General features: G+C 48.5%; 1 protein-coding gene across 1 annotated transcript; it reads left to right on the forward strand.

Moving 5' to 3' along the window:
- The first annotated feature begins 270 nt into the window (after window positions 1-270).
- Window positions 271-9,327, forward strand: LOC307221370 (uncharacterized protein). Its single transcript, XM_079985840.1, has 4 exons — window positions 271-575; window positions 4,391-4,462; window positions 6,699-6,779; window positions 9,152-9,327. Exons 1-4 carry the CDS (start codon window positions 503-505, stop codon window positions 9,265-9,267), a joined length of 342 nt encoding a protein of 113 aa, XP_079841966.1. The 5' UTR covers window positions 271-502; the 3' UTR covers window positions 9,268-9,327.
- Window positions 9,328-10,596: the final 1,269 nt, after the last annotated feature.

Raw genomic sequence — 10,596 nt, forward strand, 5'->3', positions numbered from 1 at the left:
CGGCCTTGGACTGGGAGGGGGGGAAGCTACCTTACTCTCTTCTTTTGTATTTTTATCCTCTGATAGCTTTGCTTTCTTTCGAAAAATTCCCCGAGCTGAAACTCGAAGCCCGAAGGTGCAGGAAGTAATATGATCTACTCTTTTTTATTTGTGTCTGTCGCTCTGATCCGAATTTGGCAAGCCATGCTATTTGCCAACTGCCAGGTACAAAAGCTGTATGTGTATACAGGTTGAGAGATTTCCCTCTTCACAAAATATGCATCTCGAAACTTCCAGGAGCTTTTGAAAGCTGCTCTCTCCAAATAAACAAACGTGTTACAGGAGAGCGTTTCTGCTCCAGTGATCCAGGGCCTGCCCCGAAATAATCCCCTTCTTCCCCAACTCTTCCCGTAAATGACATCAAGCACAAAGGGAGTTGACTCAAAAAGCGGCGCAAGCGGAGAGATTCCCTCATCGCTACAAATTTGTGCCTTGCAGACTTTCGCAGACGCTGCTCTTTGCCATGGGCCGATTCCTAGCTTTGACTCTCCTGCTCCTGTCGCTCAGCATCCTTTGCTGCATGGCCAAGGATAAAGGTGAGAGGGGAGGATGGAAACTGGGAGGCGGAGGAATCGCCACTTTGATTCTGCCTGGACACTGAGGTCCAGTTTTGAGGGCCTTCTGGCGGTTCCCTCACTGCGAGAAGCTAAGTTACAGGAAACCAGGCAGAAGGCCTTCTCGGTAGTGGCACACGCCCTGTGGAACACCCTCCCACCAGATGTCAAAGAGAAAAATAACTACCAAACTTTTAGAAGACATCTGAAGGCAGCCCTGTTTAGGGAAGCTTTTAATGTTTAATAGGTTATTGTATTTTAGTGTTTTGTTGGAAGCTGCCCAGAGTAGTTGGGGAAACCCAGCCAGATGGGCAGGGTATAAATAAATTATTATTATTATTATTATTATTATTATTATTATTTCCCCTTTGGTGGGCATAGGTGAACTGCGGAACCCGCTGCCACAGGACGCAGCAACGGCCACCAATTTGGATGGCTTCAGAAAAGGATTGGACAGATTTGTGGAGGAGAAGTCTGCTGGTGGCTACTAGCCATGATGGCTGTGCTCTGTCTCCACAGCTGGAGGCAGCAATGCAGGGGCGGATCCTGGTAATAGGCCGCCCTGTGTGAGGCCATTTGACGCGCTCCCTCCAGCCCTCTGTGGCACCGGCTTAAGCCAGGCTTTGAGAAGGAGGCATGAGATTCTGGCAAGGTCCTAGAGCCCTCCTACCTCTTTCCCCAAACCCGGTAAGGGCTTTGCTTGCCTGTCTTTGGGAAGGAGGCAGGAGCCCTTACTGGGCTTGGAGAAGGTGCCTTCCTTGGCTGCATGCCAGGTGTGATGGCACCGTTTGCGTTGCTGTAAATCTGCCTCTGTAGTAATGCTCCTGAACGCCAGTTGCTGGGAGGCGCAGCAGGGGGAGAGTATTTTTGTGTTTGGCTCCTGCTTGTCGGATTCCCACAGGCATCTGGAAATGATGCTGGACTAGGTGGGCCATTGGCCTGATCCTGCAGGAACCAGTGGCGTAGCGTGGGTTGCCAGTGCCCCGGGCCGCATGGAGGGAGGAAAATGGATGGAGTACACATGTGTATTCAGCTGCGTCATAAAGGAGATTGCAGCCACAGAGATAAGAAAAGAAGAGTCATTCCATTGTCTAGGGAAGTCACTTCTTGGTTCTCATGGAAAGGGGTCAGCATGGCACAGAACATGCTGCTTTGCCAGCCAAAGGTACCAGGCTCAATCCCTTGCCCTTCCCAGCTCAGGGTGGTCCTGGGTTGGGAGGGCTTGAGGTTTGCCGCTGCTGGAGAAACGCTGTTAGAATAAACTAGCCTTCCCCAGTCTAGGGCTCTCCATGTAGAATCACAGAGTTTCCACTTCACGGGCGAGTTGGGATTCAAACCCAGATCCTAGTCTGACATTCCAACTATTACACCACACTGGCTGAAAGGCACTGTCAGGGAACTGCCATTGGAGCCAGAGGCGGAGGGAAGGCTCCAGAGGGATGCCGGAGAGGGTCCCAGTAGGGAGAGAGGCAGCCCATCTGCTGGGGAAGGAAATCAGCGTAGCACCAGTGGAGGAGGGGGGCAGATGGGGGAATCGGAGAGAAGGCTCCAGGACTCTTCAACGGAGACTAGTGGGGAGAGCACGGGTCCTCCGCTGCCCACACCCTCCCTGCACAGAAGACTTCCGCGCAGGGAGAGTAGGAGGAGACTGGGCGTCAAAGAACTTCTATGCTGGAAGAAGTTCAAGAAACGCCCACTGACGGATTCTGCCAGCGATTGAGGCAGCCACGGATGGGTGGCTGTCCGGACAGAAAGGGTTCACCCAGGTAACCCAGCCAGGTGTGGCGCCAACTTACGCACGAGCAACCCCCTAGAACCTCTACAGGCACATACCAGCTAGGAAAAAACAGTCAAGGAAGGCACTGAGCAGGACCGGTAAGGGGCATGGTCTGGCGAAATGTAATAACCAAGGAGAATCCTGGGGGCCGGATAGAGATGTCTGGGGGCCGCATTAGGCCGCCAAGCCACCCCACCCATGATATATGAGGTGGAAAGATAAGAAACAAGTTTCCCGTCCCCTTCTCCCCCAGGACCATCCTTCGATGGCCATCTGTCGTGGATGCTTTAGTTGAGATTCCTGCATTGCCGAGGGCTGGACTAGATGACCCCTGGGACCCTTTCCGATTCTATGATTCTTCTCCCCTCTCCAGACACCTGCGCCCCTCCCAAAACCTTACCAGAGGGTGGTGGGCTCCTTCTCAATGAGGAATGCAACAGGAGCGGGCAGAGACTGCTGCGAGAGGGAAGAGTCACTCAGAATATTTTAATTGTTTTAATGTTTTAATATTGTATTTTAATCTTGTTCTTGGGGGACGCAGGTGGCGCTGTGGGTTAAAGCCTCAGCGCCTAGGGCTTGCCGATCGAAAGGTCGGCGGTTCGAATCCCTGCGGCGGGGTGCGCTCCCGCTGCTCGGTCCCAGCGCCTGCCAACCTAGCAGTTCGAAAGCCCCTCCGGGTGCAAGTAGATAAATAGGGACCGCTTACCAGCGGGAAGGTAAACGGCGTTTCCGTGTGCGGCTCTGGCTCGCCAGAGCAGCGATGTCACGCTGGCCACGTGACCCGGAAGTGTCTCCGGACAGCGCTGGCCCCTGGCCTCTTAAGTGAGATGGGCGCACAACCCCAGAGTCTGTCAAGACTGGCCCGTATGGGCAGGGGTACCTTTACCTTTACCTTTAATCTTGTTCTTAAGTTGTATTCATTCAACTTGTTTTTATTATTGGTTGTTAGCCGCCCTGAGCCCGGCCTTGGCAGGGGAGGGCAGGGTATAAATAATAAAAAATTATTATTATTATTATTATTATTATTATTATTATTATTATTATTATGTCTTGGGACGCAAGGAAGTTCATGGCAGCAAAAAATCCCCCATCTTCTTTCCTCCAGCATCATTCAGGAAAGGGCCATGATTCTCCAGAGTGGCTTTGCAGAGGGCACAGTGGGGAGGAGCAGGCGGAAACTTATCCTTCTGTGTCTCAAAATCTAACTTGTTGCTCCGTATAGATAACCCATCCTTGTTCTCAGAGTAGCTGTCTTGCTGTTCGGAGTTGTGATAGGAATTTTGAGGTCTTAGATATATGGTAATGTTCATAAGTGTACCAACCAAGCACGTACATAGATCAGCACAGGAAGACCGACCTGGAACCATTTTGATTCCTCAACTGAGCAAATGTTTTCTCTGCAAGGTCTAAGTGGGAAACCTCCCCATTGTCTCTTTCCTCACAAATCCTGTCTTAAGGGCACATTTAAGATATGAATAGGGTGTGAGCCTGTGACCTGGCTCAGGAACTAAGTATTTATCACTACAAAAGACTGGCCAGGCTCCCCAGGCAATCCAATCAAGTAACCTGCCAGACAGGAGATAAACAACAACAGGAGAAAAACAACATTCAAATGTTCTATTTTGGACCACCTTCTGTGTGATGTAGGTGTGATGTATCTGAGGGGTGGTCTTAGGTTACACCCCTTCTGTGATGTATGTGTGATGTTTCTGGGGGTGGTCTTGATCTACAGGGTGGCAATTTCAAGTCTTTATAAGGCCTTGCACACCATTGTTCTGGGTTCCTCCGCCTTTCCTGCAGGTGAGAGGGGCACCCTGTTGCAACAGATCAATAAAGATCAAGCTTACTAGCTGCTTTACTTCTCAATATTCTCTGGTTGGCCTCTGTTATTCTCTCCTACCAATAGGGAACCTATGTAAGGACTCTATATGGGCTCTTGGATACCCCATAAGGGAAAAGGCCAATTTTTGTTTACAACAGAGTTTACCCAATTGACCATCTTTCCCCTTTTCTCTGCCAGGTAGAAGATTCCGTTCAGGCCACAAGGGGGGAGAGCGAGCCCAGGAGGGCCACCAACCCTGCAGTTGTTCCGGTGAGTCTCTTTCTTGCACCACCAACCCTGACAGTTGAGAATATGGAAACTCTCTACCCCAAGTTCCGCTTTCGGTTTCCTCTGCAACAGCTGGCCTGGCCTGTTTGTTGCTGAGGTGTGGCATCCAAAAAAGATCTGACCTGTAACCTCTGGCACAAATCACTCGGGCTCGTCGCTTGGTTTGAGAGCTCCACAAACCAAACCCGAGTTCCCCCACTGTAATCGGACTCTGAAATTTCCCAGTGTGAAAAAATGGAGATGGATGATGGTCATCGTTCGTTAATTAAGAACAATTAATGTTGACAGTTAATAATGCAGCAAGACGCCGCCTAACGCCAAATTAGGCTTCGAAGCAGTCTTATTAAAAAAAAAAAACAACCAATTACGCAAGCATTTAAATATAAAGCACCCATAATTAAAATGCACAGACAATCCCATTAAAAATTAAAATGCGAGCATCCGTAGTTAAAATGTGCAATCATCAAACCGATGCAGTAATTAAAGCAGAGAAATCCTGCTGGAGAGGTGAAGGAAATGTCTGTGTGAAGAGCTGGTGAATTAGACTGGGGGTTTTCTCGTCATTAATGAGTGAGGCTGGGACTCAGCATGGTCTCCTGTGCATTAACTCAGAACATAACGGTGGAACCTCATCTATGGAGAATGGGGAAAACTGTGTGACTAATCTATGGCCCTCCAGATGTCATTTATGGCCCTCCAGCTCCTATCATCCCTGACCATTGGGCATGCTGGCTGGGGCTGATGGGAGCTGAAGAACATCTGGAGAAAGACCCCTGGCTCACTCCCACAATGGAGAACTGGAAGAGGATGGGGCAGCGGAGGAGGAATTGCATGTGGTTTGGCTCGCTTTCACGAGACATCTCTGCAGTCAACACTCCTAACCTAGGAACCTAAGAAGAGCCAATGGCCTATTCAGTCCAACATCCCTCTTCTCATGCCCAGAGGCCTGTGTGAAACCCTCAGTCGGGACCCAAGCATAAGACCACCCTCCCCTCTCATGGTTGCCGGCAACTCGTATTCAGAACTGTGGAAGCAGAGCCGAGCCACGAGGACCAGTAGTAGCCATTGTCTGCCCTCTCCCTGAATTTATCCAGCCTCCTTTAAAGCTATCTAAGTTGGTGGCTCAGGGACGCAGGTGGCGCTGTGGGTTAAACCACTGTGGTGCTTGGGCTTGCCGATCAGAAGGTTGGCAGTTCGAATCCCCGTGACGGGGTGAGCTCCCATTGCTCAGTCCCAGCTCCTGCCAACCTAGCTGTTCGAAAGCACACAGTGCAAGTAGATGAATAGGTACCACTCCGGCGGGAAGGTAAATGGTGTTTCCGTGCGCTGCTCTGGTTTCGCCAGAAGCAGCTTAGTCATGCTGGCCACACGACCCAGAAAAACTGTCTGCAGAAGCAGACAAATGCCCGGTCCCTCAGCTTGAAAGTGAGATGAGCGCCGTAAGCCCAGAGTTGTTCGCGACTGGACTAACTTGTCAGGGGTCCCTTTACTGTTTAAGTTGGTGGCTATGATTGCATCCTGTGGCAACGAGTTCCGCAGTTTAATGATGTGCATACAGTTTCTTATAGTTAAAGCTATGGTCCGTATAGTTAAAGCTATGGTTTTCCCAGTAGTGATGTATGGAAGTGAGAGCTGGACCATAAAGAAGGCTGGTCGCCAAAGAATTGATGCTTTTGAACTATGGTGCTGGGGGAGACTTCTTGAGACTGCAAGAAGATCAAACGTATCCATTCTGAAGGAAATCAGCCCTGAGTGCTCACTGGAAGGACAGATCGTGAAGCTGAGGCTCCAGTACTTTGGCCACCTCATGAGAAGAGAAGACTCCCTGGAAAAGACCCTGATGTTGGGAAAGATTGAGGGCACAAGGAGAAGGGGACGACGGAGGACAAGATGGTTGGACAGTGTTCTCGAAGCTGCCAGCATGAGTTTGACCAAACTGCGGGAGGCAGTGGAAGACAGGAGTGCCTAGTGTGCTCTGGTCCATGGGGTCACAAAGAGTCGGACATGACTAAACGACTAAACAACAACAATACAGTTTCTTTGGACGTCCACGAGTTCTAGGGTTAGGAGCGCTCTGCGATATTCTGCTTGCATGCCCTAACCCTTTCTGGTTATGGGGTGGGGGGTGAGGAAGACCATAAAAGCACTCCTCCACCCCATTCCTGCTGCCAGTTACCATACCTAATTACGCATCCTTTGTTGGCTTATGTCGTTTTAGACCTGCGTGGGCCCCGGAATCCAAAGAAACACGGACAGCTGTGTCCTTGCGATGGCATCCTTACTGGTTTGTCTATGCCAGGTAACAAAATATCTTTTGGCAGGGCTGGTGGTGGAGATAAGATGAAAGGGAAACATTTATCCTTCCCCCCCCCCAAAAAAAAAGACTTTAAAGGGGAGAAATAATTTATTGTGTATCCTATGGAACTAGAATCTCATTGATGGGAGGGAGAGAGTCGTAGTCAACACCTGGGTCCCCTAACCATATCAGTTTCAACTCTGTATGGTTTGTGCTTGTATCTCCTATCTGTGGCCTGTAAGCTTAAATTGGGATGTGGGTGGCGCTGTGGGTTAAACCACAGAGTCTAGGACTTGCTAATCAGAAGGTCCGCGGTTCGAATCCTGCAACGGGGTCAGCTCCCGTTGCTCGGTCCTTGCTCCTGCCAACCTAGCAGTTCGAAAGCACGTCAAAGTGCAAATAGATAAATAGGTACTGCTCCAGCAGGAAGGTAAATGGTGTTTCCGTGCGCTGCTCTGGTTCGCCAGAAGCGGCTTAGTCATGCTGGCCACATGACCCGGAAGCTGTATGCCGGCTGCCTCGGCCAGTAAAGCGAGATGAGCACCACAAGCCCAGAGTCGGACACGACTGGACCTAATGGTCAGGGGTCCCTTTGCCTTTAAGCTTGAATCAGCCATGCCTAACCATTGGGGAAGGGTTGTAGCTCCAAATTAGAGCATCTGCTTTGAATGCAGAAGGTCCCAGGTTCAATCCAGGGCTGGGAGCGACCTTGTTGCGAATGAGCTTTATATCACCCCTGTAAAAAGTGTTTGTTCTACAGATCAAAGCAACTGAGAGCATACATTGGGCAGGGGCGAAACTAGGCTGGGTCAAAGACCCAGTTTGGCTCACTGACCCCAAGCGCATTTGTGTAAAAACACACACACACACAGAGGCTGGGAGCCTCGAGGGTGATCCTCTGGAGGCTTCATGGGGGGGGGGGGGACCAGCTGGCCCCCTCCCGTAGCTACAGCACTGCATCAAATAAGGTGATCTCGCAAGTCAACTGCTCCCGAATTGTTAAGGGATTAATATACTAATAGTAACACCTTCATTTTGTCCCAGTAGCAAGTCAGCAATTCAGATCTCTGAGCAGAGGTGTTTTATGCGGGGGGTGTGTGTGTGTGTGTGTGTGCCTCATACACACTTCCACTTGCCTATAAGACAAGTGTCTGAATGGTTTTCCCCTTGATCCAGGGAAAACTTGCTCTTTACAGCTAGATCGGAGCAAACGTCAATTTGGAGAAAACCCGAATTGCCATTTGCTCCCGTTGAGCACTAAAGAGTGGTTTCCCCCCAGAGGAAAGCAGTGGGACAAGAGGAAGTTTGGATCAACCCAGGGTCTCAGCAGTATTCTGCACTAGCTGCAGTGTCCAGATCAAATGCAAGGGAAGCCCCACACAGAGCGCGTAGCAGTTGAAGTGGGGTAACCTGTGTAAAAGGGACAGGAACATAGGAATGTGCCTTATACTGAGCACTGGTCTATCTAGCTCAGTGTTTCTCAAAATTGGGTCTCCAGCTGTTTTGGGGGGACTACAACTCCCATCATCCCTAGCTAGCAGGACCAGTGGTCAGGGATGATGGGAATTGTAGTCCAAAAACTACAGCTCTCCAGGTTTCCAGAGACGGGCCATTCCCAATCCTGCTTGGAGATGCCAGATGTTGAACTGAGCAGCTGAATTATGCAAAGCAGATGCTTGATCACTTAGCAAGAGCATCAGAAGGTGTAGCCTTATGAGGCTTTGCCCTCGGGTGGGAAAAATATTGCGCCTGGGAAAGGGAAGTGGGAGTCAACAGACACTCAAGGAATATTTTCAGAGAAAAGGCTTTTATTTCTACCATCCATGAACTGGTAGAAGGAGCAAGTGTGATAGTTCACAAAAGCATGCACGAGTTCACAATCATGTGAACAAGCATATATACCCCTTTCCAGTTCCCTCCCCCTTTCTCCTCCTTCCAGAGTCCTGCCCCATGAGTTCCTCTGAGCATGAACAGAAAGCTGTCTTGGGACTATTGTGGACTCTTGGCACCCTTCCCAGGAAAGGGGTTTCAGAGTGTTCAGATATGTTTCAATCTCTTGTTCTGGCATGATTCCCGGACAGAAAGTAAGTTGCAATGTGGTTCTTTAGCAAGGCCAGAAGGCATGAGAAAGACCTGAGAAACAATGGACTGTATTCCCTACCTTTGTTGCAATCTTTTTAGTTAAAGCAAGCGGAATGTTTCTGATGCTTAGTTAATGCCTTTTAGCTGCTGAGAAAAATGATTTTGAAAAGCTCTGAGAAGCTTTGAGTCTGCTTTGGTGGGGGGTGACTTCAGGCCTAGGTGATGTCACCTGTCCTCACCTTCCTTCAAATGGAAGATATAAACTGCCCCCCCCCCTTCTTCTTTTTTTGCAGAACAGCTCCATCGCCACCACCGTGGCCTGGCCAAGCGGCATTTGCACCAGAGAAGACATCGGTGCCAGGCGTTTGTGAATAAGTGCCACATGATGCGGGTGGCCATACCCTTGTAGCTTTCTCCTTTTTTTAACGTAAATTTTTATTAGTTTTTTAACATATCATTAACAGTAATTAAATATACTTTTACATCTTATTCAAATTTTTTTGACTTCCATCAGTCCTGTCTGAAAATTTTCCAATCTAATCTCTCAGTGTGCATTTCTTATCTTCCCTATTACATTTCAAACTCATAACCAATATCTCTATCTTTTTCTAACACTTCGTATATTTCTCCTTACAAAACTTATTGTAGTCCTACTAGCGTAATTTGTTGGTGACAGTTGCTCTCAAATAATTCATATACTTCTTCCAATCTTCTGTAAATCTCTGGTCCCGCAGGTTTCGAATCCTTCCTGTCATTTTGTCCAACTCTGCATAGTCCATCAATTTTGTCTGCCGTTCTTCTTTCATCGGAATTTCTTCTTGCTTCCATTTCTGGGCTAACAATATGCTTGCCACTGTTGTTGCATATAAAAACAATTTAACATCTTGTTTATTAATGTCTTGGCCTATAATATCAAGTAAAAATGCTTCTGGTTTTTTTAAGAAGGTATATTTGAAATATGAAATACCCTTGTAGCTCTCTCTGTCCCGACAAGCACACAGCTTAATTCTTTGTGTTAACCATAAAACAAATCCCTCTTCGGTACTGGCTGTTTTTACTTTGTTCATTTCCCTACAACGGTCCTGCGAGGTAGATGAGGCTGAGAGGCAGCGACCGGCCTACGTTTACCCAGGGAGCTTCATAGACAAGAAGGGGATTGAACCCTGGTCTCACAGGTCCTAATCCAACACACCAGCCACTACCATACTCTCCAAGTATCCTGATTCCCCAGGGACGGGTTCGTGAATTACAGAAGCCATCCCAGTTTCTGATTTGATCCCAGAATGTCCTGGTTTTCCCGTTTTCCTCTCCTCCACACAGGGCCTTATTTAGGTTCGATGAGGCCCTCAGCTACTGAAGGTAATTGGGCCCTTTTATATATCCAGCTGTCCTTTGTCAACAACAAATTGTTGCTGTTTTTTGTGTTGAATACATGCTATAAGGTAATTTATGGACTTAATAGGTATCTAAAGCCATTTGCATATGTTACCATGCAACCAATCCATGCAGAATGTAGGCACCCTATATATAGAAATGAGCAAACCAGTGATATTTTAGGGAGCAGGCTAGCAGGCGGGGCCCATAACTTACACATAGGAGCCTACACAACACAGAACACTGTTGCTGTATGTGGGTTTTATTTTATTTGTTTTTTATCTTATATTTTGGAAATGGACATCCAGTTTTATTTTCCTTTAAAAAAAATTGGGGCCCCCAAGAGAGTGGGGCCCTAAGCTGT

The sequence above is a fragment of the Podarcis cretensis genome, assembly GCF_951804945.1.
Source record: "Podarcis cretensis genome assembly, chromosome: 8".
NCBI classification, from domain to species: domain Eukaryota; kingdom Metazoa; phylum Chordata; class Lepidosauria; order Squamata; family Lacertidae; genus Podarcis; species Podarcis cretensis.